Source organism: Pogona vitticeps, chromosome 8, assembly GCF_051106095.1.
Source record: "Pogona vitticeps strain Pit_001003342236 chromosome 8, PviZW2.1, whole genome shotgun sequence".
In the NCBI taxonomy this organism is placed as follows: Eukaryota; Metazoa; Chordata; class Lepidosauria; order Squamata; family Agamidae; genus Pogona; species Pogona vitticeps.
Window position 1 is genome coordinate 5,866,770 of NC_135790.1, and position 27,832 is coordinate 5,894,601.

General features: G+C 44.5%; 1 protein-coding gene across 2 annotated transcripts; it reads right to left on the reverse strand.

The window, feature by feature from the left end:
- Nucleotides 1–603: 603 nt before the first annotated feature.
- STC1 (stanniocalcin 1) lies at nt 604–27,832 on the reverse strand. 2 transcript variants are annotated; one of them, XM_072979191.2, is made up of 5 exons: nt 27,503–27,832; nt 19,937–20,079; nt 13,896–14,107; nt 7,890–8,198; nt 604–837 (listed from the first exon to the last, which is right to left on the reverse strand). In XM_072979191.2, exons 1-4 carry the CDS (start codon nt 27,627–27,629, stop codon nt 7,928–7,930), a joined length of 753 nt encoding a protein of 250 aa, XP_072835292.1. In that variant the 5' UTR covers nt 27,630–27,832; the 3' UTR covers nt 604–837; nt 7,890–7,927. The 2 variants fall into 2 exon arrangements, with proteins under 2 accessions (XP_072835292.1, XP_020636008.1); XM_020780349.3 differs by lacking the exon at nt 604–837 and having other exon boundaries at nt 880–8,198.

Sequence of the window (27,832 nt, forward strand, 5' to 3'; positions counted from 1 at the left end):
CGGTGCTTACCTCCCAATGAGTAACCATGAAACATTCCAACATGCAGAGTGAGTCAAGCTCCTGTTACAACTACGGACGCACCATTTGTATTTTCCAACTCCAGTTCCGAAAATCCTCCAAAAACTCCTCGGGAAGAATTCTGGGAATACTAGTCCATAGGCATCTGAAAGTGTGGGCAGACCTGTGAACTAGAACTCCCAGAATGTTGCCTGGGGAATTATTGGAGAATCCTTGGTGCTGGGAGACTGAGAAATCCAAACGACATCCCTAGCTACAACAACCAGAGGTATTTTATCATATAAAGGAGCTCCGCTTCTGATGATGTGTTAACTGTGTATAGCTTGGGCCAAAGGCTAAGGGGAGGAATCTCATTTTTTTTTTTTTTTTAGAATGAGTGAAGAATCTGGGCATCCACAGAACAATGATTTCAGAAGGAAAGACACAAGATCATTCAATGAATTCATCATCCCTGATCCAGGAGATGACACTGCCTGGCAAGTGATCTCACATATATGTCCTGGTTTCAGAACATACATTCTGTCCTTTTGTTAGATTCCAAGGTTCATGTGGGAGATCAAGCTTACTGGATATATTTATCTCTATTTTTATTTTGAGGAGGTTAATAAAAAGGCAGACACTTAATATGAGCTATTCTTTCTTTTTAATTTTCCCGAGAAGGAATCCACCATAGGCTTTGTAGGGTTATGCATCTTTCCTTTTAATTATAAAAATAAGCAGAGAAAATCACTTGCATCTTTTTCTTTCTTTCTTTTTTTTGTTGCCACAATAAGTCCCAAATAATCTTTTCTATGCACATATGGAGTTATTTTCTTTATCTAAAAAAAGAAAATGCAGTTTAATAAATAAATAATGACATATTCCAGATATGCTCATTGTTTATTCCAGTATTTGGCAAAAGATTTAAATTATAAATACATACTTTATATATATATATATGTATATATATGTCTGTGTGTGTATGTATAGAAATGGCACAAATTATCTAAAGTGCGGGGGGGGGGGGAAATCACAATGAAATCATGCATCTTGTTTTCTTGGAAGAGAAGTCCCACTCTTCAAGATTGTAAGGCCAAACAGATTTAAGAGTGATGAATGAACCTTTGCCAGGGTTTTCCATGATGACCGCCATTTCCTACCATTCTACAGACTTATTGTAGTAGTTGTGGCACTAATGAACCACACATTCATAAAACGTGTTAGATCTAAATTAGAGATCTAACCATCAACAGAAGGCATGTCGCTTTCCTTTTATCGTCTTCTACAGAGTTGGCTCTTATTTTTCCTGCCTTACCCCCTGGGTATCTTCTTTTAAGGATTCTTGTCTTTTCCAACAAGACAACAGCCGCTCTGTACTGGCATTTACATGCTTTAAACAACTAAGGCTGACAGCTTGCCATCTGCATCCCTTCCATTATTTCCCAGGCAAAGTCTCAAGAGGCTACTTTCTTTTCCCAGGGATGTAGATGGATCAGCATGTCCAAATGGAAGGCACTCCTCCATCATCATTCACAAGCCACCCCTGGCCAGGGCTCCAGGCGCGGAGACACTACAAATTGATAAGTGCCAGAAGAAGATCCTTCAGCGGGATCTTCCCCACAGGAGGAAATAATTTGAGGCATCTCCTCACCTGGCACCAGGACACTACTAGGGGGCCAAAACATAACAACTTTCCCCCTAGCTCTGCGTTCTCATATTACCTGACTAGTTAGCCTTTACCCTTGGCCCCGTCTCTACCAAGAATGAGCCACAAAGTCATTCCATCCATTCTCTGTTTCATTGCAAGCGCCTGCCCACCCTCTCAAGTTTGCGGCCTGAAATCTCAGACATCACAATGTTGCTGACCCAGCAGTCTTGATTGCCAGAAATCGGGAAGAGATCTTTTTGGTGGGTGGGTGGGGGAAGAGAGGGCAACTACAACTTCCAGAAACCACTCTGGCTGGGATATTTTAGAAACCAAACACCACAAAAAAAACCCCAGATTTGCCAATCTACGATCACACTGAGAGTGAGATGATACGCTGAATAAGCAAGCCTTCTTGACCAATGAAGGTTATCCTTCTCAGGCGATCACTCTCCACATAAGGAGAGAGAAGGACATAAAAATAAAGGCACCCTCCTCTTTTGTTTACTTAATAGATTACTGAATCCCTTTGTAGGGCTCCGGTATAAGGAATGGAACCACCCACTCCATAGATACTTTCCTGTTTCTTTGCTCCCTGCAAGCAAACAGATCCTCTCACAACATTCACTTCTATAGAATGAAAAATAAGGGTTACCTGCAATGAAGACACAGGCTGGTGGGGTTATTTAATTGTCTGCCCAAAACTTAAGATTATAAACTGAGACAGGGAACAAGCAGGGGTCAGCAATGATGGCCTTACAGCATCCATCAACCCCAGTCAGCACAGGCAATATTGAGAGATGCCGGAAGCTGCAGCCGAACAACTTTGGAAAGACCTTGCTTTGTCCACCTCAGATTAGCCTGCAGCCCACGAAGCCATGCTTCCTAGGCTATCTCCTCCAGTGTCACAGTTCTCCCTTCACCAGTGGAACTAACTTCTATAGTGCTTGTCCTCAAGTCAGAAATTCAAGTCCTCCGCTGAATGAAAAGTGTCTTGTTCGTTGCCAACATTTTGCATTCTCTAAATTCCATTAATCAACACAGGCATTTCAGGAATTTGGAAGAATCGGGGAAATCATGACATGCAAAGGCAGATCCTATAATATGGTGGGATCCGGGTGCCGAAGAGGTGGTTCCTGAGCCTTAACATCCAGCACATGTTTGAGCTCTATGTTCTATTAAGCTCCCACACCAACTTTATTGAGCAATCCCAGCTTTAAGTTCACTTTCATAAGATGCTCCCACAAGGACTCACAAAGAGACAGAGCAACCACCAACAAACCACCCTGAGTATAATGCTCTCAATCTGATTCTGAAAACTAACCAGGGTCAGGCCAGGGATGTGAACTTACCGGAGATCTCTAGAAAGAGCAAAGGAGGAGATCTAGAAAGCTGGTGCTAGCCAACACTAATTCTACTGGGAATGATGAATCAATTGCCTATTTCAGTATAAGGCAGAGTCCTAAATGCCTTCACACTCCTATCAAAATTAATTTTCAAGCATTTTAGAAAGGATGCAGTGGGGGGAGAAGAACAGAAATTAGATCACCTGAAAAGTGTCTACATTCTGCAACCTGACTGCACAATACAGAGTATTAAAAAGAAAAGAAAATCCTACCATTAGCAATTTCATTTTCTTTTGAGGCATGTAATCCTATAAAAGCATTTCCTAGGGCTACATTCATTTAAGTAGAAGACAGCAAAGACTGATGGTCCCGCTGCCCCTGGCTTGAAATATAAAAGCAAGAAAGTGACGGCTTAAAGGCTTTGTGGTTAGACATTCTATTGCTTTTTATAGTTTTCCCTAAGTGGTATTGTCCTTTAAGGAGGTTCCTGGGTTTCCTTCTGCTAGTCTTTAACTAACTGGCAGCCGGTAGCCATTCAGTCCTTGACGCTTTTGTAACCGCTTGGGTAAGGCGTGGTATGCGCACGATTTCTCATTATTGGCTGAATGGTAACCTAACTGCAGCAAAATCATTATTTGGAAAGTGCAATATCTAAAGTGCCCACTCAGATCCCTTCTTTGACTCTTTTTTTTTTTGTTAAAGTGCACACGCTGAGAGCCAGATTATAATACATCACCAACATGTCATTAGAAGTTTAACTTGGTTACTAGTCCAGAGATGTGGTTCTGACAGATGTTCATGATTGGGGAAAAGACAAACCATATATTACAACCTACTATTAGAAGTGGGAATACTTTAAGGGGTTCTTCAGGTGTGATTTTCAACACAACAAGACCTTCTCATTTCCTATAGTCTGCTAATTCGCTTGCTATGCTTTCTAATGGATTTCCAGGACACAAGAACATTTTTCACGGTGCAAGTCTGGTTTCTTGTAAACGAACCTCTTCCTGAATCACATCTCTGGAACATGGATGTGATTTCAGCTCTAATGATAAGTTATATCATATCGTCTGGGATTCAGCACTCAGACTTTCAAACGAAGTTGACCCGTATGGCCAGATAACCCATCAAATATTCACGTGCACACTGAGCTAATTTACAAATGATGGGAGGTATGAAGAGCAACTATGGTAACAGTCAGATGTTTCCAGCACTTAAGGAGTTCCCACTTCTAATAACATCCCATGTATAATGAGCAGTTTGTCAGTCTGCAGAGTTTAACTTTGATGGTCTCAAATCTTCAATAAAAATCAGCGATTGCTATTCAGCGGCTGCAAAACCAGACCAACAGTGGCTTTTTGTATGTGCTCACACAGAAGTAAGTCTTACTGAGTTCAGTCAGACACATTCCGAATCAAGTGTAAACAGAATTGCTGAAGTGGGTTGAAACTGGCTGCCACTGAAATGAATGGGAACTGAAGACTAAACTATGACTCTTTAATCCCATTGATTAACGTGGGCCTGAAACTGGGCTTAACATAGTCCAGGGCAGTGGTTCCCAACTTCGGATCCCCAGATGTTTGTGGACTACATCTCCCAGAAATCCTGGCCAGCACAGCTAGTGGTAAAAGCTAGTGGGACTTTTAATCCAAGAACATCTGGGGATCCAAGACTGGGAACCACTGAGCAAACCCAGTGTGCATATATAGTTAAAGTGACCTTCAGTTGGATATTGCAACTACTTTTAGGCCACAGAAATGCTCCCCTCCCATCAGCTTCCCAAACAGCATTTTAAGAAAACCAGCAGAAACATTTTTTGGGGGTTTGGTTGCTTGGATTTTGCAAAAGCAGGTGGATATCATCCATTAAGGTAAGAGGTGGGAGGAAAAGCAAAGGAATGGACCCAGTGCCTAGACTGGCCACGGTGGCCTCACTCTAACAATAGGCTATCAGTGGATAACCTGTTTCTGGCATGGCATGAGGTCACTTCCATCAGCCCTGACCAGTACAGCCAATGGTTAGAGACTCTGGGAGTTCCAGTCCAACATCACTAAAAGACATAGCATGCATGGCTCCATTTTATGCAGCCATATCTTATTATTCTTATATTGAGCTGTTGGTCCCAGCTGGCTGTAAGGGTAAGGCATCGGATCACTGTCAAAAGAGCTGTCTTCTTCAACCCCCTGTCCTTCTAAAAGGCTAACATCACCTTCTAAAGTGGGGCTGCATTCACACCCAGCCCAGAACATGCTTTACTCCAAAATCAACGCCACTGTGTGTTCAATGGGGTTGGCTCCTTGTAGGCAAGGGCGGCCTCTGTGCTTTGGCTTAACCACACCCATATTCCCCATCCAGCAGAAATCACTGTCAGAAAGGATGAGAGGTGGAAACCAATCACACATTGTGCGGGTTCCTCACGCATACCTTAATCATGCTATTAAGGGAAAGAGTTATTTTCTTTTTTTAAACTAAAGCTACCGTTGTCCAGGAAAACACAACAAACAACCTAATGCCGAAGTTAGCGGATTTGATGCATAAGCTACAAAGTTATGCTATGCTGCTTAAAAAAAACACACCAAAAACCCACCACCACCTGCTGGAAATCATGTACAGCACACGAGATTGCACTGTGCATACCACACAGCAAGGCCAGAGATGCTGTTCTCATTTATTTTTGCTTCCCTTTTTTTTGCTCAAGATTCCTTAAGTGGCTTTGAATGGAGATACAGTACATACGAGAATTTCGCTTCTTCTGAAACCTTGCATGAACCTCCCACAAGCCAGTCATCTACGGATGAGAGGGTTGCTTCCCCCCCAACCAACCTGGTGCCCTCCAGATGGGTTTGACTACAGCTCCCATCCTCCTCACCAGCATGACTTAATGGAAGCACATCCCCTCTGCAGGGCACCAGATTCTGGAAGGTTCCTCTCGGACGTACTTAATCCTACCAAAGAGAGTACCGTGGTCAAAAGGAGGAGCTGTGAAGGAGCAACAACTGGGGGGTGACAGCCCTAATAGTATTTTGCTACCCCACAGAACTCTTGATACAGCAATATTCCAGAGTATTTTGTGTGGGGGGTGCGTGGGTGGGAGGATGGCAGCTACTGCCAAAACGGGGCTTCTGAGGAGAATATGTGGCCAAGTGGAAGGAAGGGGGAAGCAGCTGGGAATTTTTATTTTCAATAAATCTCTTCTGAGAAATTTAGGCTCAGTTCTAGATGGTCTCCCTTCAAAATGGGTGGATGGAAGGGGGAGCATCTGTAAAACAGTTGAAATAAAAGAGAACCGTGTGGTCAATACAAAATACTAATGCAAGAGTAGATCATATCTTTAAGGACCATGACAGGCACCTCTCACTTAACAACCTACCTGTTTAAAGACTGCTTGGATTTATGACCCTTTACGACCCTCTTAAACCCATGCTTTTGTCTTTGTCATGCCCCTTCTCAACAGCACATGATGTATTACTCCTTTATACACTATTATTGCTCCTTGCTTATCAGTTTGCTTTATGACCTAGTCATAAGAATGGAACTCAGTCGTTAAATGAGGAGTGCGTATACAAAAAAAAATCATCATATGATAGCTGACTTTCCGTGGATCAAGACTACTTCATCAGGCTTGTATTAGTGTGGCCACATCTGGTCACAAGCCTGACGAAGTGGTCCTGATCCACAAAAGCTTGCATATTGTCTGATGATATTTTTAGGGGGTCTATAAAGGTATTGCCTACTCCTGCATTTGTATTCTGTAAAATAGAATTCCTTTCTGATTTGCCACTCCCAGAATACTCCACTCAGGGGGGACAGTGGCTGCACTGGGTGAGGGATGCTAGACCTCATCATCTTAAAAAGGAACTTTTCAAAGATCTGGACCTTGCGCAGGCAAGATCTACACACTACAGGGACCATCATGAAATCATAGTCTCATTTTACCGTGCTAAATCTGTTTTGGTCTGCAACAAGTATTTAGGAGAATCTTAGTCTGGGCAAAATTAAAATCACTACACCGAGATCCCAAGTCTATATATGACATTCATATTTGATGTCCACCTACCACTTGTAATGAGTTCCCCTGACATCAAGATGATGTGCAACAGATGCATTTTCTTGGGACCTGCCATCGTGATCAATCTCCTTACTGACTACTAGCAGAACTAGGTCTACACCAGATGTTTCTGCCCTTGTCACATCACAAAGGTGTTTGAGCTGCAGTATAGAGAAAGGTTGTTGTTTGCTGAAGAAATGCTGTTACAGATTGCTTTCATGGAAAGCTGCAGGTTCACTGGATTTCTTGGGAGGGAGGAGAGACCGAGAAACCATGGAGGGGAGGCTTTCATGCCAGGAAGACGGGGCATGAAGGGATCCCCCTCCTTAACCAGAGATTTCATTCCATGCAGCTTGTTCGAAGAGGGGCAGGGACACGCCAAAATGGGAAACAAAGCTTCTCTAAAATCGGTTTCCAAGGACCAGTCTATACATTCATCCCCAGCAAGCATGTGGTATAGACTTCCTTGAACTGTACCACTTCATAGAGAGGATTGCATGGCCGATGGAAGAAAAAGAGTGTTCGAAAACCACCCCATCATTGATGTCACTGAAGAATGTCCTTCTAGTGGAGATCGCTTAGATATCCTGGGTTTTATAATATATATCCTTAGCTAAGTGCGCCTGTTGTTAAACAGGATCACGTCATTACCTGTCTCCCCCAGCTGCCGGCTGAAGTGGTATAATCTCCGTGATACAGTCCCAGCAAGCCTATCCTACATGCTTTAGTTTTGTTTCCCTCGGATGTGTAGATTGGCTCAGCGTACTTTCAAAATCAGTTACAGTACATTTCTGGTGTCTAGCAAATGTGAAGGTGCAGGGGGTTGGGTGGGTGGGTGGAATAATTTCCTACTTTGGTAGAGCTCGGATTCCCTACTCTTTCACGGAACACTAGACAGTTTCTGAAGAAGGACGTTTTGTAAGAGACGGAGCCGGCTCCTCCCCCCGGAGGCTCCTGAAATAGATGTTTAACTTCTGCGGCTCGGTGATACGTCTCCGGCTGAAGTCTGCTCTCGGATGAATCTGAGCACAGTGGTCTGTCTGGAGGAGGTGGAAAAGGCTGGCCATGTTGGGTCCGATTTTGGAGATCAAGCTGTCCTTTATGATCCCCACCGTCTCTTCGTCACATTCCAATAAGCTTCTCAGAAGCTTGTTGTAATACCTGCATTGAGATACCACATGTTAAGGTACCACATGGATTAGTTAGGGGTGGTGGTGTATTTCTTAGTTACATTTATCGCCCACTTTTCCTTCAAGGAGGTCGAGGTGGTTCTCTCCTGCCCTCCTTCCCCAAACCAACAGTCCTTTGAGGTAGGCCTGGCCAAAAAAAAAGAGAGCGACAGGCCAGATGCAAGTTTCTTACTGCCTTCTCTCCCAGAGACTGGGAGAAAAGATACACCTGTAGATAAATGGTAGGGGATGGCAGATCATACAGGTATAAGAACAGGGGCATTAAGGGAGAGAGATGCTGGCTAAGATTAGGCATTCACCCAGGAATACAGCCACTGTGGCTTCATGACTAACAATCTGCCCCTTGCAACTCACACAACTTCCCTTTTACAATTGGCTGTCAAGTTACTTCCAGCGTAAGGAGACCCTTCTCAGAGTTTTCAAGGTACAGAATACACAGAAGTGATTTCCCATACCCTTCTTCTGGGGCTGCCTTGAGACTATGCAGCTTGCCCAAGGCTATGCAGGCTGTTTCTTCTCCCAAGAGGTTTAATAAGGAATCAAGCTCTCAGATACCTAAACCACTGAGCTATCCAGCCAGCTTCACCATCTCCCTTACACAAGGATAAATCACCAGTAAATCTGGCCAATGAATTATTACTAAGTGTCATGAAAACCTTGCAATCCACCTAGATTGTCGCTATGTACCACCAGCAGTCTGGATACGAACCCTGACATCGAGCCATTCATTTTTATTGTGTAAAGTCATTACAATACGATTAGTCAATAAGGCACCAGTGTTATAAGAGAAGAGCTCCAGAGAAAGTGAGCCAAACTACTCTTAGCCATCAGAGAACAACACTCCCTCTGAGTGTCCAAATGGCAAGTGAGATACAGGATAGGTAGGGGTGCTGCTGCATCCATTCTTATATGCAGTGGGACATCAAAGACATCTGTACATACTGTAGACATATGGTCGGCCACATGAATTAGGAAGCTGGGGGGACTGGAAGATGTACATTGCCAGAGAGAAAAAAGATCGCCACTCTATGCCCCCCTGTCCCATCCTTGCACACTATACTGAGACCTGAATGCCAGAATTCTCCTAGACTAGGAGGGCAGGGGGTGGGAACTGAGAGCGATCAGCAGGAACTCTGAACTGCTTTGCAGCTCCTCTTGTCAATTTCAACTGCGCCTTCTCAATGCTGATCAATTTCACAACTCATGAGCTCCTTGCCCCATCCTCTCCTAAACTCAGGCCCCCATTAGATGTGTTTAATTAAATGTTTATCCACTTGAGCCTTGACTGAGGATGAGCGACCCTACAATGTAATGAGTCTGGAGGAAGCTGACTTAAGTGCTCTTGCTGACTTAATGTAAATCTTACTATTCAGGTTTTTCTAACAGGTCCTGTGGCTATAATTGCAGCTAGCATGGGGGTCTTTATTTTTTTCCTTTCCCCTTTTTAAACAGATCTTATCCGAATGATCAAATTACATGGTGGGATTGTTCTTGTACGTCTTTCCCACTGGTTCATTAGCATTTATAAATTGTACATATACACATATATCCAGCTTTAAATATTTTAACTCCCATTTCTGGATATTTTAATCCCATTACTATTTATATATGCTTATTTTATGTACCGTGCCTCTTAAGAAGGGCCCGATGCATTCCAAAATGCAACAAGCTCAAAATAAGAAGTTCTTTCTTCTCCCCACCCTCCCCCATACTTGTGGGCTGTTCCCATTCTGGTTGTTCATATCCTCTGCAGGATCAACCTTAGGGTGGGGAATTGCCACAGGACTTATGAAGGCCGCTTCCCAAGAGCCAGACGCTGGTGTCTTAAGAATCTGAAATATTTTTTCCAGCCCCACAATAACTGCTCCAGACACGCTAGCCATCTCTCATTTAAAGAAAGAAAATCCTTCACCAGCAATGCAAAGAACCTCTTTGAGCACCAGATGTGTCCAGTCTGAATGTGAACCAGAAAATGGAAGAGAGTCAATTTTAAATCAAATTATGCTCTAGTCAATGCAGCTTTTTCATTCGGTCAGGGTCGCAGGAAATGCAAAAAAAGTCCCAATTAGGAGTTCCTCTAAATTTCAAGAATGCTCTCTGCATTTTTGACCTGGCAACTGGAGATGAAACTCACAACAAGGCTCTGGATTTTAGGGAATCTTAGGCAGCTGAAGACTGGCATGTCAGTGCCCTGGCTAAAACAATTGAAAATTAAATTATATATAAAGGTTAAAGGTAAAGGTTCCCCTTGACAATTTTTGTCCAGTCGTGTTCGACTCTAGGGGGCGCTGCTCATCCCCGTTTCCAAGCCATAGAGCCAGCGTTTTTTGTCCGAAGACAATCTTCCGTGGTCACATGGCCAGTGCAACTTAGACACGGAATGCTGTTACCTTCCCACTGAAGTGGTCCCTATTAATCTATTCGCATTTGCATGCTTTCGAACCACTAGGTTGGCAGGAACTGGGACAAGTGACGGGAGCTCACTCCGTCGCGTGGATTCGATCTTACGACTGCTGGTCTTCTGACCCTGCAGCACAGGCTTCTGCGGTTTAGCCCACAGCGCCACCACGTCCCTAAATTATATATGCTAGATTAAAATTGCACTGTACCTTCTGTGGAGGAATGAACAGGAGTGGGGCCCATGGTATGTAATTAAGCTTCCCCCCCTTCCGGAATCTCCCCCTTGTTTCAAATCATCATATGGCTAGGGAAGGGAATTTTATGAAAAAAAAATCAAGTTTGGGGGTAGGAGAAGAAATGAGGGTTGATCCAGTGGGCATGAGCACAGAACCTCTCTATTTCAGGTTGAGTTTCTTTCTTTCTTTTTTTTTTAATAAAAAGGTTACTTTTTTATTTAAAAAACCCAATCATGCCAGTGTTTCAAAGCATAATCAGACCTTCAACCTTGTTTCCTGCGTCCCAGTTGCACTTTAATATTAGCCACAGGATATTTTAACAACTTCTTTGAGTCTGATGCCCAGCTAATCCATTCTCCACATCAGTCCAAGTGAGGTGAAAAAGCAGGATGGGCCTTAGAAAAAACTTTCCCGTAAACAGACAATCTGGGAAAACCCTTCAGTTTTGTTTTCATTACTATCATAAACGTCTTACTTCATTCACTCAACTAGGGCCTCTTGACGAATCTCCCAGAGCTGCTCGGAATTCATTTGTTCAAACTAATTTGTAACTATAATTTATGATAACTTTTAAAAGTTGTTTTTAAAAGTCATCATCCCACAGGTTTTCAGGTAAATGCCTTCTGTTACTTGACTTTATTACTGGGAGGAGCATAAATTCGGTGTCTCCACCATTTTTAAATAATTGGCATTGATCAGTATAACGAATTCCAAAAATTCGTTGAAGGGGAACACAATTAACCTTAACAAAATTAATTTCGGATTAAAGTTACGGTGATGCATTGGCTTTAACAGTAGCATCTACTGTTGTTAGCTGCCTAGAGTGGTCCTGACACGACCAGATAGGCGGGATATAAATAAAATAAAATAAATACAAGCTATGCTTGCATCTCCTTCACAGTCTGTTTCCGCTGAAGTCTTATCTGGATTTTAGCCTTGAACAGAGCAGTCTAACAAACAGGAGGTGTTGAGCCTCAAATGCTGGTCCCATTGCAACAAGGATGGGCAAGATTTATTTTGCACGCTCCCTGGTCTTTCTTTCCCCCCCTAACAAAGACAGAAAAACTGATGCTCCTGTTTTTCCAGGTGCATCGATACACTTTTGAATAGACTGCACCCCTCATAACATTTAATATTAAGTACAATCCTCATTTTCCATAACCAGAAGAGACTTCTAAACCTTCTCGTTTCCCCCCCTGGCACTTTGGGCTGTCTATGCAACCAACAGGTCATTATTGGAGCAGAAAACTGGCCCCTAGATTTTTTTTTTCTTTTTTCAGCCAACGCGGTTTTAAAACAAAGTGCATGGGAAAATCTGTTTTGTTTTAGAAGGGAAATCACACTTGTAGACATCTCATTGCTGTTTTAAATAAAGTGCACTTTCTCTGTGTATTTCTATATAAGAAGACCCTTCCTGGACAGCCACCAAGGATGGGAGGAGAAGAATCCCCCAGAAGGTAGAATGGATGTGAAACTGACCTCCCGACTTATCAATGGATCAGGGCTGCCGGTGGTGGTGGTGGAATCCAAGTTTTAACCTCTACTGATCTCTTAAACTGTTTGGATGACCTTGTGCAACTCACTCTTTCTCTGCAAGTCAGCTGCAAGGTTCAAGTGGGGGAGGAAGAGAACTGCATACACCACCTTGAACCCACTGGAGCAGTGGTCCCCAACCTTGGGCCTCCAGATGTTCTTGGGCTACACCTCCCAGAAGCCTTCACCACCACCTCTGCTGGACAGGATTTCTGGGAGTTGAAGTCCAAGAACATCTGGAGGCACAAGGTTGGGGACCACTGCACTAGAGCATCGGCTCCCAACCTTGAATCCCCAGGTCTTCTTGCATGATAACTCCCAGCAGCGCCTTCCCCATTAGCTGTACTGGCAAAGATTTCTGGGAGTTGTGGTCCAAAAACAGCTGGAGACTCAAGGTTGGGAACCACTGCACTAGAGGAAAGGGGGCATTTCAGGGGGAGCAGGGGAGAAAGCCAAAGATACTACAACCTTTTCATTAGCAAAGGCTTTCTTGTTCAGACAGCTTGCTAACATGGTCTCTTTTGCTACTGCTTTCTCACTGATTACTCTTTTTTTCTGCTCTTGTTTTTATTGACAGTGGAAGTATTTGTTTGAAATCTGCTTACTGCCTACCCAAGTCAGAGAGCTGAAACAAAACACGTTTTCCTGGTTCCAATCAACCGCACCCCTATCAAGAACGTTCCTTTCCATTTTCTAGTCTTCTGTCCTTTTTTCCTCTCCCTGACAATCAGTCAACATTGGTTACTGAACATGCTCAATCCAGGTCACTGGTCTGTTTTTTTGAGGACCTGTCCCCATTCAATGGTGCTGGAGGAGACTCTTGAGAGTCCCCTGGACTGCAAAAGAGAACAAACCTATCCATTTTTAAGGAAATCAACCCTGAGTGCGCACTGGAAGGGCAGATCCTGAAACTGAGGCTCCATTACTTTGGCCATCCCATGAGAAGAGAAGACTCCCTGGAAAAGATCTTAATGTTGGGAAAGTGTGAAGGCAAGAGGAGAAGGGGACGACAGAGGAGGAGATGGTTGGACAGTGTCATCGAAGCTGCCAACATGACTTTGACCCAACTCCGGGAGGCAGTGGAAGACAGGAGGGCCTGGCATGCTCTGGTCCATGGGGTCACGAAGAGTCAGACACGACTTAACGACTAAGCAACAACAACCCCATTCCAATTTCTTTTCTAAACCCTGCCTTTCTGTTATTCTTGAGCTCTTCTTAGACTTGTTTACACCTCCTCCTTCTAATGTTTTGCCTCTTATAGGACCATTAGTGGGAGACTGAGCTCCATTTTACCATGCAACATTTGCATATTATTCTTAGTGACCCTGTGTCCCTGGGAAAAGGCAAGATATAACAGGAAGTAAATAGCAAAGTAAATAAAGTAAGCAAAGAACCATCTACCCTCCATTTATCTATGATACCCACCTTATTTACTTGCCCTCAGAGGGTCCTACAACAAGCGTCATCATGCCTTGTAAGATACGTACAAAAGATCATACCTGTTTGAGAAGTGGTTGGGAAGGTGGACCACTTCAGTGATGGCATCTGGATTCCTTTTAGCAATGCTGCAAATGTCCAGCTTGCTATAACATTCTTCCTGCACCTCAGATATCATCCGCTGGAACGTCGAGCACCTTCGAATGACCAGGAACACCTTGGAAGTGATCCCGTTAGCGACGCACTTCAAGCTCTTCTTGACGAAGGCTTTCCCCTGCCAACCAAGAAGCGGATTAGCACACGAGTGCAAGAACAGCAACTACACACCGTTGGCCTCCGCCCAGTTGTGTGTAATGATCAACAGGGGTTTGTCAAGGTATCAGCACACACAAAGTTTATTTGGTGAGAAAGTTTACTACAAGCCCCATTTGCCAGAGGTGTTACTGTGTTGTGCAATAACTTTCCATATTAACTGATACGCACAGCACACTTGCCCCCCCTCCCCCCATGATGGACATCTGTGTAATGAGTGCAGCTATGTAAGAAGAGTCAACTAACCAAATTATTGAATATATTCTAATCTTAGCACATAGATGGTCAACCGCAGGCCTGTGGCCACCCTCTCTGCTGCCCACAAAACCCCCTTTTAACCTCCTGCCGGGCAACCACGAAGCAATTACTGTCCAGAACTCCCAGTCTGGTGGGGATCACAGGTGTGTTTTTGAGGCTTTGAACTACTTCCCATGTGACTTTGAAACTGAGCAAGCCTTTTACTCCTGTTTTACTCCAGTTACTACTATCCCTTTAGAAGAAGCAAATACACTGGAGGCGATGGGGCTTCCCTATACAATGCAAGGCCTTATGGTTTGTTTTCTGGCTCCCACACTTCCTTGTTCCTATATTTTCCTTCCAAGACTTTTAAGAGCCATCCACAGGGGAGACCAAAATTCTACAGGCACAACATCCCTCGTCAGTGACCCTTCATCTTTATGAAATGCTATGTTGCTATGAAAAGGGTGAAAGACAGCCACCTATGCCCACGGACGTTCAGGCCACACCCTCTCATGTTCCTATTTTGAGTTAGCCTAGTCACCTTTCTGCAGTGAAATCACAACTTCCAAGTTGCAGCCAGAATTCAAGATATGTTGCAAAGTGAGGGCGTGTGCACAGGGGTTTAACGTTCCCTTTAATGTATGTGTACAGTGATGCCTCGCTAGGCAGTTACCCCGCATGACAGTTTTTTCGCTAGACATTGACTTTTTGTGATCGCTAGAGCGATTAGCAAAACAGTGATTCCTACAGGGGAATTTTGCTGGACAATGTTTGGTCCCTGCTTCGCAAACCAATTTTCGCTAGACAACGATTTTGACAGCTTCCTCCACGCTTGCAAAACAGGTGTTTTCAGGACCTAAGTTTCGCAAGACAGCGATTTAAACAGCTGATCGGCAGTTCGCAAAGTGGCTTTCCTATGGTCAATCTTCGCTAGACAACGACGATTCTTCCACACTGGAACACATTAAACAGGTTTCAATGCATTCCAATGGGGAAATGCTTTTCGCTAGACAATGATTTTGCTAAATAGTGATTTCAGTGGAACGGATTATCATTGTCTAGCGAGGCACCACTGTATCTGGAAAGGTGGGGGATCCTTTTCTTCTTTTAGAGAACCATAGAGGCTTCTTTCCTTACTTTTTGGTGTGTGTACTGCATGGCAAAAAATCTCCTGTAACGTGATAGGTGCTGGCGTCTATGTTTTCTGTAATCTACTTTCTGGATACGAAACAAGGATACTTCGTTCATGCTCAGGAGGGTCCATCTCTCCATGCAGTTTCCAAAGAAACGACTTAGGTAACAAGCAACATAGAGGGACTGGTCAAAGTTTAAGGATGGAGAATCTGCAATTTCTACCTCAGGCTGTGAAAAATAGAACAGTGGGTGTGTGCTGGGAAATATGTGTGGTGGTAGGGCATATATCCTGGCAAAATTTGGGGAGAAATGTTTCTGTGCATATGCAGAGTTCATTTTCTTCCAAGCCTAAGTAGAGCCATCAGGCACCTTGGAGACAAAATTCCAGATGCTTGCCGCTCCAAGACCAACTTTGGCTGACATTTGTCTGTTCTGTGCACCACAGTGCTTTAAATAGTTAGAAAGGACACTTCCTTTAGAAATTTCTCCTGAGAACATGACAATGTGGGGAAACAGCCCCAAACTTCAGAACCCCAAGAATGGAGCTAAGAAAGCAAGACGGCATTCCCTGATCCATTCAGTTTAAAGAAACCTTAGGGGGAATTTTTTTAACAGGATGGCTGGATAGCTCAGTGGTTTAGGTCTCTGGGCGTGGAGCCAGAGGTTGGGAGTTCGATTCCCCACTTGTGCCTCCTGGGAGAAGAGCCAGCCTGGGTAGCCTTGGGCAAGCTGGGCCATCCCAGGGTGCCTTCAGGAGAATGGGAAACCACTTCTGAGTATCCTGTACAGTGGTGCCTCGCTTAACGAGTGCCCTGCTGAGTGATTATTTGGCTTAACGAGGGGCTCTGGGCCATCGCTGGAGCATTCGCTCAGCGATGGCCCCTATGGCATTTTTTCGCTTTGTGATATTCGCTAAGCAATTCGCTTAGCGAATATCGCATAACGAAGCGGGGGAGAACAGCTGATCGGCGGTTCCAAAATGGCCGCCGGAAGGTCCACACCGCATTTTCGCGCCCTGCCCTCACTTACCGAGGGCGCGAAAATGGCGGCGCTATGGAGGAACATCGCTTAACAGTGAGTTTTAAAGCCATAGGAACGTGCGTTTCTATGGCTTTTTAAATTCCGTTTAGCGATGTTTCGCTATAGCGCCGCCATTTTCGCGCCCTCGGTAAGTGAGGGCAGGGCGAGGCACCACTGTACCTGGAAAGCCCTGAAGAGGGCCTCTTTTTTTTGACTTCATGGCACGTAATGATTGCTGAACCATCGCTGAACCATATTGGTCCTTGCAGCAGAAAAATCCTAATAATCAATTGATAGTAATAAAACTATGCCCACTCTAAAGGTAGCAGGAAACTAAACTGACCACCGGCAGCCTTTCCTTAAAGGCACCCAACAGATGCCTCTTTACTTTGCCAACACCAAGGGGAACCTTTGCCACAATCTAAATAAGGGCAAGATCTTGCAAAAGCTACTTTCTGTGACTACAAACCAGCCCAGCCCATATAGCATACCCAATGGTGTCTATGGGATTATGGGAGTTATGTTGTCAAAAGTTAATCTTCCTGAATTCTGGGTAGCATGAAGGTCAACATTTCTAATTCATAGGCATTGTGGTGTCCATTATACCAGGCTGGTCTGGCTTGGCTGAGCCAGATCAGAGCATTGTGCTCTTCCAGGCTCACAGCCAGCAAGCTGAACAGGAGTGGCGGTGGGAACAAAGATAATCTATTTCCTCTTGAGTGGGAAATTTCCTTTCTGCCTCCACCCTTCTCCACCCTGCAAGTCATTCTCTGCCAAATCTTCATGTGCAGCAGGTGGAAAAGACCACAGTCCCAGGCCAGATCCAACCCGTTGACTCAGCTAGACCTAGTGGATCAATTATTCAGCAGGCAAGACTACATGACGCTGTTCAGTGTCCCTAATCCAAAGTAAAAGATGGTGCCCACTCCACTCCATACACAGAGGTAGACACAGTGCAGCTGTGGACAACAGGTACATTTAGGGCATGTAGGAGATGTTATGCGATACATAAAAGTCTATAGTGACTGGAAAGCTCTCTGAATAAGGGACCTGGCCATGGAGCCAGAGGCCAGGAGTTTGATTCCACCACTGTTCCTCCAGGGAACAGCCTATGTAGCCTTGGGCAAGCAGCAGAGTCCCAGGATACCGACCCCCCCCAGAAGAAGGGAATGGTGAATCAATTCTATGTATTCTATACCTGTAAAACCCCGAAAAGTGGTTTAGGTATCTTGTTTTGTAGCCAGAGGCTGGGAGTTTGATTCCCCACTGTGCCTTCCTGCGATTAAAGCCAGCCTGGGTGGCCTTGGGCAAGTGGCACAGTCTCAAGGCGCCCTCTGGAAGGGTAAACCACTTCTGAGTAAGGGTGGAAAGGGTCACCATAAGTCAGAATTTATTTGACAGCACATGATTGTTATTATTATTTCTGATAATAAGCAGTGGCTAAGAGACCCAGCAGAAATAGGGTGGCATGGGGAGAGGGGCCGGGACTGTTTCCCACCATCTGCTACCTGAGCCCGTTGCCTCACATTGCCTCAGAATAGGGCCAGCCCCAAAACGAACCCATATTTTCTTGACTCTCTCGGTTTCAAAGTTCGTGCTTTGAACACAAGGGTGGCTTTCCGGCTCATTTTCTCCTATGTTCTACATTGTTTTTAATTACATACTTTTATGATCTGCTTTATATTTAGGTTTATGTATATGCTCATTGATTGGCTTATTGTCTAGCCATCTAGAGATCTTCACACGCTAGCACCCAAAGGAGGAAAACCAATCCCTAAATGTGTAACTCTTGGAAGGTGTGCCTGCAGCTCTTCATATGACCGACGGCTCAAGACTCACTCTTCACACAACCCGCTGAGTTGGGGCTGTGCCAGGCGTTTGGATGAACAGGCCCTCCCATTAGGCCATCAAGATTTGAGAATTACTCAGCGCGCCCAGCATCAGGCAGAAAAAAATGATTTGCATCCATAGCAAGTGAGTCAGGCATTGTATTTGCCTTGACTACCTGGGCCAAGCATGCACAGAAGACTGACGCAACCACTTACAAATATGAATATACAAACCTGACTCCTACTATATTGCCAGAGCGCACAGCCCAGAAAAATCTACTGTTTCAACTACAATGGCTTAGAGATCTTGGGATTTTAACTTTAAGCTTCAGACTTTAACATGACCCTGCTTTAGGAAAACAAGGGGAGACACTGTTGCTGCAAGCAGTCATGTTTTTTCTCAGTCTGAGGTTTGATCTGTTCAACTGTAAGTAAAGAAGTGTTTTTATTCTTTCTCCTACTAATGTCTCAGTTATTGAGATTGTGAATGCCACTTAATGAGAGGAAGGGGTGGTGTCTCCCTGCACTTCTGCTGCACAGCTAGGGGAATTTAACCAAAATTCAGAAGTCTGCAACAAAATATTGGTCAAAATCCTGCTATTTATTCTAGCAAGCATTACTTGCAAGTCCAAATTGTCAGCAGCAGAGAACAGAGAGTCAAAGGAAGCTGGAGTATCTGACTCCAAAGGGGGGAGGGTTTAGCTTAGCAGGAGGGTTTTTTTTTTTTTTGCTGGTGTCTTTGCTATATGTTTTGTAGCTTATTAATCCAATAAAACATTTTTTTAAAAAGACATCCGTGTTTGTATCAAGTGCCATAATACAGCAGTCAAGAGAACGGAGGGGGGGGGAGAGGTGGGTAGGTGGGGAAGCACCAATTTTTAAATTAGCAGGGGTTTGCCCCCAAAATTTAGACCATTTAAATTATGTCTGCATCAGAATATAATAGGATTCTGAATAGACATGGGCACAAACTGCTGGTTCGGTGGTTCGTACCGGTTCGTTTATTAGCTGAACAGGCGTTCGGCACTTTGCACCCTGCCTCCTCTGTTGGGCGCCCACTCAGAGACAGTGCCCTGGCTTCCTTGCCCCACCTCCTCCAGGCACCACCTCTGAGTGGGCGCCTGCTGGAGGAGGCAGGGAGGGAAGTGCAGAACACCTACCTGTTCGGCCGACAAGCGAACCATTGGTTCGCGTCTGTCTCTAATTCTGAACAATGTTTTCAAGCACTTTGAATGTGTTTCTCCTCAATTCCTAAAGCCATCCTTGGAGAGACTTCTCTGTGTACAGCCCAGTGGTAAAATGGGTACCACCGGAGAAAGAATGTTCTCAGTTTGGGCTGTTCCATCCATTGAATGCCCTCTATCTACATAGAAATTGATCTTATAATCAGTCAAGAGAAGGATCTGTGTAGTTTTGTCCTGGAGGAGCTCTTTGCAGTCCCACCTGGAGTCTATACCAGGGATTTTTTTTTTTTGATAAACAAATCAGAGGCCCTCCCCGTGAGTCACAGCTATTTCCTGGGCCATTGGGTAAGGAAACCACCAGGAGGCAAGTCCCATCCCACGTACCTGAGTGTCAAATTTAGCAGCGCTGTAGAGAAAGGATTTACAGATATCATACATGCCGCCTGTGTCGCAGGTGGAGTTCTCCAGGCAGGCGAATGCCCCACAGCCCACCTGGAGGGCATTGTTTAAACATCGAACCACATCCACTGCAAGAGAAGGAGAGAAGAGAGAGGGGGGAAAAAAAACCTTAATAAAGACTTCTATCGTGCTTTGTATTTCCATAGCAGCTTTCAGCTGAAGAGATCGGCCAGCAGTTGCTGAGTCACACTTTATACTCAGGGTGTGCACATTTACACATCCCCCTTTACAAGCATGCACTGCTAACCCAACTGCATTTTTGGTGAGACAGTCAGCATCCAGCGCCTTGGTGAGTATGATCTCTGCATCATGAAAAGGATTTTTGCATTTTAAACTCTTTATTAATAGACCTGCATAACAAGATACATAGAAATCTACCAGGCTCAGTGGCAAGAATCCTACGGGTCATTTACTCCAGGGTAAGTGTTATGGCAGGTACGTAGTGTGGTGTAATGGACAGAGTGATGGACTATGACTCTGGAGACCAGGGTTCAAATCGCCAGCCATGGAAACCCACTGAGGATGTGGATCTGGTAAAATCGCTCCTTAAGTATCTCACTTGATCGTCCAGTTAGGGTTGCTATAAGCTGGGTCTGACTTGATGGCGCATAAAATATTAAGTGCAACGACAGCAGCATAACTGTTGCTATTTAATGAGTCGGCACCTTTATTCCTCACAGTGCATTGATTGTCTAGCTTGTGTGATGGAAAATCAACAAGTGGCAATTTGCTGCTCTGATTTACACCCTTGTACTTACTCTGGTATGAACAGCCAACAGGCTTCTGGCCGATGATGTTAGACTTGGTATGAAACTTGATATGCACACAGCAGGACAGGCAGATTTAAGGTAGAGCAGATCCTAGGTATGAATGTGGTTTTAAAATCAACACTGATCTAAGCCCCATTCACTGAATGGGTCTTCTCTAAAACTCGGATACAACCTGTAACTCAAACATGACTTGCATGAAATTCTGGACAGATCCATAAAATGTGGATTTTTAAAATAAATAAATAAATGCTTTTTAAAAAACGCGATCAAGACAGTCTTTTCAGAACTGGTCAATCCAGAGTGGCTGTGTGTTCATTGAGATAGGTGTTTACAGAAATCAGTCCCTGAACCAAGTTTTTGAAGGGATCATCACTCGATCATCTTTAAACTCTGTTCATTTCTACACTGGGAGTGACCGATACATCTGTTTTAATGTCTCCTTTCAGTTTTCTTTAAACACTCATGGTTATTCTATACAGTGGACCCTCTACTTAAGGAATTAATCCGTATTGGAATGGTGGCTGCAAGTCGAAAAGTCTGTAAGTCGAATCTCCATTGACCTACAATGCACTGAAAACCGATTAATCCCATAACCAGTGGTTTTTATTCTATTTTTATTCCATTTTGGTTTTTTCCTGGTCTGTAAGTCGATTCTCTGGCTGCAAGTCGAATCTAAATTTTGCAGCCAGAGAAGTCTGTAACTCGAAAAGTCTGTAAGTCGAGCCGTCTGTAAGTCGAGGGTCCACTGTACTGCTTATGAACAGATATTTGAAGTTTCATAAGCTCCTATCAGAAACAAGTGGAACGAAATCTTTGGCCACTTGCACCAGCAACATTCAGCAAGGAGAGCTTTATCAAGAAGGTGGTGATGTTGTCCCTTGTAGCTCTTAAAGATGTGCCAGGAAAAAAGAACACCAAGATACAAAAAACAGACTTTTTGAGAGAGACACATTCAACGTTATCTGCCTAGATGGGTCAATCTGTCAGTTCTGCGTTCTCCACATTCCAATATTTTAAATGTCACTTTCCTATTAAACTGACGAAGATGTTTGTGAATTTTGAAAAGCTGTGCTCTAAAAAAAATGAATTAAACTAAGTTTCCACCCATCCTTGCTCTAGGCACTGGCTGTGCATGTTAAATTGCTGGATAGCTCAGTGGTTTAGGCCTCTGGGTTGGGAGTTCAATCCCCCCCCCCCGGGGCCTCCTTGAGAGGGACTGGATTTGATAATCCATAGGGCCCCTTCCAGCACTGCAGTTCTAAGATTATTATTTAAACTAATGCAGCATCAAAGACAGATCAAAACCAGAATTTTGGTGCCTGCCTCATGCAAGTTAAAAAAAAGGTATTTAGGGAAGAAGCTCCATGAATAGGGAGCACTCACTGAAAAAGCCCTGTCTCATGTTTCTGCCAACTTTGTCACAATGCACCCTGTTTGCTAGCATAGTCCATGTTCACAAAAGAAAGCCAAAAAAGAGAGGAGACAATGTATACAAATGTGGTTAATACAACTAAACAAGCCAGAAGGCCAAAAATTAAATCCAGACCGCTGGACTATGTGTTCTGCACATATAGAAACACATCTCTCCCACCGCCAAATGCTCACTCTGTACATTCATGTACTACATGTTCTCAAAAGGTTTCATGGAACCAAAACTTTTGCTTATTTGAAGTGTGTTTTATTTTAACCGTTTCACTTTTAATTTGTTTGAGCCTAAATGTCTCTCCGACATTTGGTTGATACTTCTTGAATACTGATTGCCAACCTTGGAAGTTGGCCTGGTGAAGAGACTCAAACCCAATACTATGGGGTAAAGATTCCCTCTTCCCCCATATTTGGACTATGAATCTCCGATAAAAGTGGCTAAGAAATGTCACCATTGTTTATATACCATATTTCAGCCAAAGCACTCAAGGTGATTTCAAGCTTCATCTATCACATATTACCAGGCAATCAAAGGGACCTCTGGCTTACAGTGGCTCGCATTGCAAATGCTTCGTTTTACAAGCATTCCAGTATTTGCAGAAGGAGCAGATGAGGAAATTAAGCACCTGCCAATATTTTGACCATTGTATGTATGTTAGCTGTGTGTCCTACTTTACAGGAGACTGTCCTCTCTTGGAGAACGCCTTCTGTTGGAAGGGCTGCCCAGCTGAAGTCCAGTTTAAGAGCAAAGGATCTCAAAAGAAGATGGAAGACCAGCTGCCTAAAATGTGCTTGTGAGGGCAGATTGCAATGCAGGGAACGGGTTGCCCCATTGCAGTCTCCCCTGCTCTGATGAGATCTGGAATTTAATCTTATTTAAATTCTAGTAATTTTTAAAATTTGCATATCTCCACATGAGTTCGTTTATGATCGTTTTATGCAAATCACCTTTTATAATGATGCAATTTCTCTCCTTTGATGGTGAGCCACCCGTACTGCGCAAGCCAGTGCTGGGTTGGGGCAGGCTTGGGGTGGGGGTGGGGGGAAGGCTCTGATGAAGGCTTTGTTCTTGCCTGTCGGGATGTTGGCCAGTCATTGGGTCCAAGTCCCAAGATTGATTCTTTGGTATCAAGCCCCAAGTCCCTATGAAACAAAACAAACTTTTTCCTCCAGAAATGAGGGCTAGGTGGGCTCCGAGTTGTGTCCAAGTCATTTTTCTTTTTAAACTTGAGTTGAGTGTGACTTAAGTCTGACCTAATAGTGAGCCCTGCAACTTGACTCTTTCCCATACTTGCCCGCCAGACCACGATGGACCTTTCCACAGGAGGAGAGTGCAATCCTAGAGGTAGTTTTGCTTTTTTGTTACTCCTCTGGTTTTTATCTGCACAACCAACATTTTAACCTCCCCCACCCTGTCCGCATTTACAACCCAGTAAAAACATACCCATGCTATCACAGATACGTCCTTGGGTAATCCTCTAAAAAACACTAATCTCAACTGACCTTATGAGAGCTCCGATTTAAGTCTTGTTTAAGAACATAAGAACTGGCTGGACAGCTCAGTGAGTCAGCTATCCAGCTGCAAATTCCCCCACCGTGCATTCCAGAGGCGCCAGCCTGTGTGACCTTGGGCAAACTGCACAGTCCCAAGGCGCCCCCCAGAAGAAAGGAATAGTAAACCTGAGTATTCTCCAACTAGAAAACCCAGAATAGGGTTGCCAGGAGTCAGAAATGACTTGACAGCTCACAATTATTATATTAAGAATGACCTCTTTTTTTTAGACAAGACAACTTTGAAACTGCCAATTTGCCTAGAATGATACTGACATCCGTTAATTGGTATCAATAAATTTCATGAAACAATTTTTTTAAAAAAAGAAACACGTATTTTTCCATGGAAAAACTGAACATGGGAATATTTTCCAGTAAAACCTGCCAGCTTCCATCCATGTGGTTAAATATAGACTGCTAAGTTTACTATAGGTATATCTGCATATAGAATTACATTGGTTTGATAGAGTTAGTAGTTAAATGCCATTTTAACCAACGTAAGGATCACCAATATATCTTGGGGGTCTGTAGTTTTTTTAAAAATACAGATGAAGAAGGGATCTTGGGATCTGTAATTCGGGGGGGCACTTGGTTTTTCTGCTATACCATAGAGTACCTTAGGAGCTCTCTAGTTGAGAATTCTCAAGTTCTTTTCAAGTTCTAGAAAGCATGTCATGGTCTCATGTCTACAGGGGAGTGTCTAAGCGCAACGTCACCTATCTGTAACAAGCCTGAAAGGGGAGAGCCTCTGCTCTCCACTCAGACTCTCAAAGTTAATCCACACCCCAGAGAACCAGGGGACTCTTGACTCATTGGGAGAGGCTGTAGGCATAAGTGGGATTTCCCACACTATTTAGCTTCCACATTCAGGAAAGTGAAAACACCAGATATGGAAGGATGTGAGGCTGTAGGCTTTAGGTATCACATCAAACCACAAACCCCATAATTTCTTAGGATCAAGCCATGATAGGTGAAGTGAGTGCTTTAATAATCAAACTTTGCCAACTCTGAATTCAATTATGTTGACACCAAAGTTCGGTCGCCACCTCTTTTTTTCTATGACACTCCTCACCTTCAACCCACAGTTAGGGCAGGTAGACGCCATACAGGTGTTTGCTCCATGCTAGCTAAACCAGCTGAATATGGCTAGCAAAACTTGGGAAATTTCCATTCATTTGGAGGAATTTACCTTCAGTCGTGGATCACATACTGGAAAGGTTTAACATTTTATATGGAAACTAACAGAAGATAAGACTGGCCCTCTTCTCTATCCCCTGGCCAAAATGTAACAGGTTCCCCACCTTCCTGGCTCAACACACTAACACACTGACAGGATTCCTTATCTTGCCGAAGCAAAGTGCACACCAGCAGTTAAGCTTCTGTGGACAGTTGATGCAGCGTAGCAATGCAGGGACAGGAAGCTTGGTGCTCGCCTGCAATTCCGATATTTATTTATTTATTGCATTTATGTTCTGCTTTTCTCCCAGAACTGGGTTTCAAGGCTGCTTATAAAATTGTGCTAAAGCACTCGGTACACCGGTTGGCATGCGTCATGGCTGTAGACTGTCTGGAGAGGGCCGGGTTGCCTCTTTGATCTCAGTGAAAAGTGTCAGAGAAGATCTGGGGAGCACAATATTTAAAGGCTTGGGTCTCCTCCAGATGGCATTGGACTGCAATGGCCGTCATTCCAAAACCATGTGGGTCACAGCTGGTGGGAGCCATAACCCAATAAAACCTGGCAGACACCCTCTGTCCATCCCTGGTTTGTGCACAAAAGAACACCGAAACATTTCAATACACCTCTTTGCCAATTTTCATCCAGTAGCCACCTGACCAGATGTCTGAAGATGGTTTTTGATAGATGAATGAATATTATCATTATCCCTCTCTAAGCTGACTTTCTACTCAGGTCATGCATCATTCGGAAAGGCCCATCCGTTCCTTGCTTAATCAAACAGAAGTGGTAGAGTGTGAAGCTACACTGCAAGAACCATGAGAATTTTAAGCTGGGGGAAGGGAATTGAACATCCAGACTTCTTCCTTCTGCTTCTTGCACTAAAGTCCTGGAATTCACAGCCAGCTAGTTGGGGGAATTCTGAGAATGGCAGGCCTCCAAAATCCCATATGGGAACTCCGATCTTAAGCATAATCTCTTGCCACTGTCCTCTTCTCGTGCTCATTTCTTTGCCAGGAATGAAAAAAAAATATTTGATAAGATTCTGCTCCCTGCAACCCATGCCTCTCTGTCCTCCTAATGACATGTTTCCATGGATTCAAGTTATAACTTTGCATTCAGCAGACTTAATATGCATTAGGGCTTTTATTGTTTTAGGCACAGCAGAATAACTGAAACCCTATGTTTCTATAGAAACCAAGTACAAAAGGAAATTGAGCAAATGCCCTAGTACAGTGCTGCAGAGCCCTGAAGATCTGGAAAAGGGAGGGGGAAAAAAAAAACCACAATCACCCCAGATCTTTTCTCCTGGCAAGTGTCAAATGAAAGACACACAGTTGCTTTCAGTCCAAAGTATGGGAAGAGACACATGCAGTCTGTCTAAGTTGGAAAGCAAGCAAGCAAGCAAGCTCCTTGCAAGGTAAGAGTTCCAAAGGGTTTAATTTTAGTATGACTTGCCATCCTGCTATAGAGTCTAGGGCCCTCTGCATGGGTTGGACTTCATCCCCCATCGTCCCCAGCAAGCATCGCCAAGGGGCGATGGAATCTGTCATCCAACTTACACAGAGAACACTGGTTTAACAGAATTTCCAAGTCACCTACGGAAACCTACCATTTACCTCTGAGTCATGCTAACACGCAATGGGAGAATTCCCAAACGGGTGGTAGAAGTGGTTATTAAAAGTTACGTGCCCAGAAAGTGTGAGAGAAAGATTTTTAAAAAGAAAAGCATGGATCTCACTCCAATTTCTGCCACATGTCATGCTCAGGTTAACATACCTCAGGAGAAACCCACAGTATGTCACAAGATATACACATATCGATGAGACGTGTGTGGAAAAAGGTATACTGTATAGGAATGCACAGATACAGGTGAATCATCTACATCATTCACTTCATAATCCACGAGACTGACACAATTTGAGCATCCATGATGGGGGGGGCACAACCTTTCAATGTATCATACACTATATAGATGGTAACTCTGTGCCTCTAGCTATATCTCTGCTCACACACATGCTCGCTTCCTCTCTACACAGAACACACACACACACACACATATAGCTACAACACATACAATCCTTCCTAGGAGATTTCAACTAACTTGGTAAGACTGAAATAATATCTCCCTCGGTTCTCCTCTGCGAGAGGGGAGGTCCAGATTGAACGGGAAAACCCACCGTGACTGGCCCTGCCTAAGAGCTAGAATTTCCCTCTGGTTGCGGGGGGGGGGGAAGGCTAGAAAAGATGATAAAGTCGCTCTCGAAAGGGCGGCTGGTGGAAGAGGGAGGGCGCCGGGCAGCTCCTTCCAGCCGGTTTGCCGGTGAGAAGAGCGAGGCGAAAAGGCGATCGGCGCAAAGTTCTCCAAGGCGCAAGGCTCGCCTTCCTTTCGCTCCTGGAGGGAGCCGGCGATGGACGGGCTGGCGCGGCAGAAGGCGAGCGGCGGAGCGGCCACAGCTGCTTTACTGCCTGCCTCCCCGCCCGTCGGGGCGGGCGCCTGCGCTTGCCTTCCAGGGGACCGCCTTGCGCAAAGGCTGGTCGGGGGCTGGCGGAGGAGGAGGTGGGCATTACCTGAGCTCTGGGCGGCCAGCCTGGTCTTCCTGGGGCTGCTGACCGAATCATTGTGCTCGACATCGTAGGACGCAGACGCGGCGACCGCCAGCAGCAGCAGCAGCACCACCGTGGACTTTTGGAGCATTCTCTGGCCAAGTTTCCGCTAAGTTCGGGCGCCCGGCGCTTCTTGGGTTGCTCCGTCTCTCTCTCTCTCTCTCTCTCTCTCAACTCCTTCTCACCTCCTCGGCTTGCGCAAAGAAGCGGATCTGGAGGGAGCAGCCGGGGAGAACGCGCGCGATCGAGGAGCGCTGGTGAGCGAGAGCAGCCGGCCAAGCTTCCCCCTCCCGT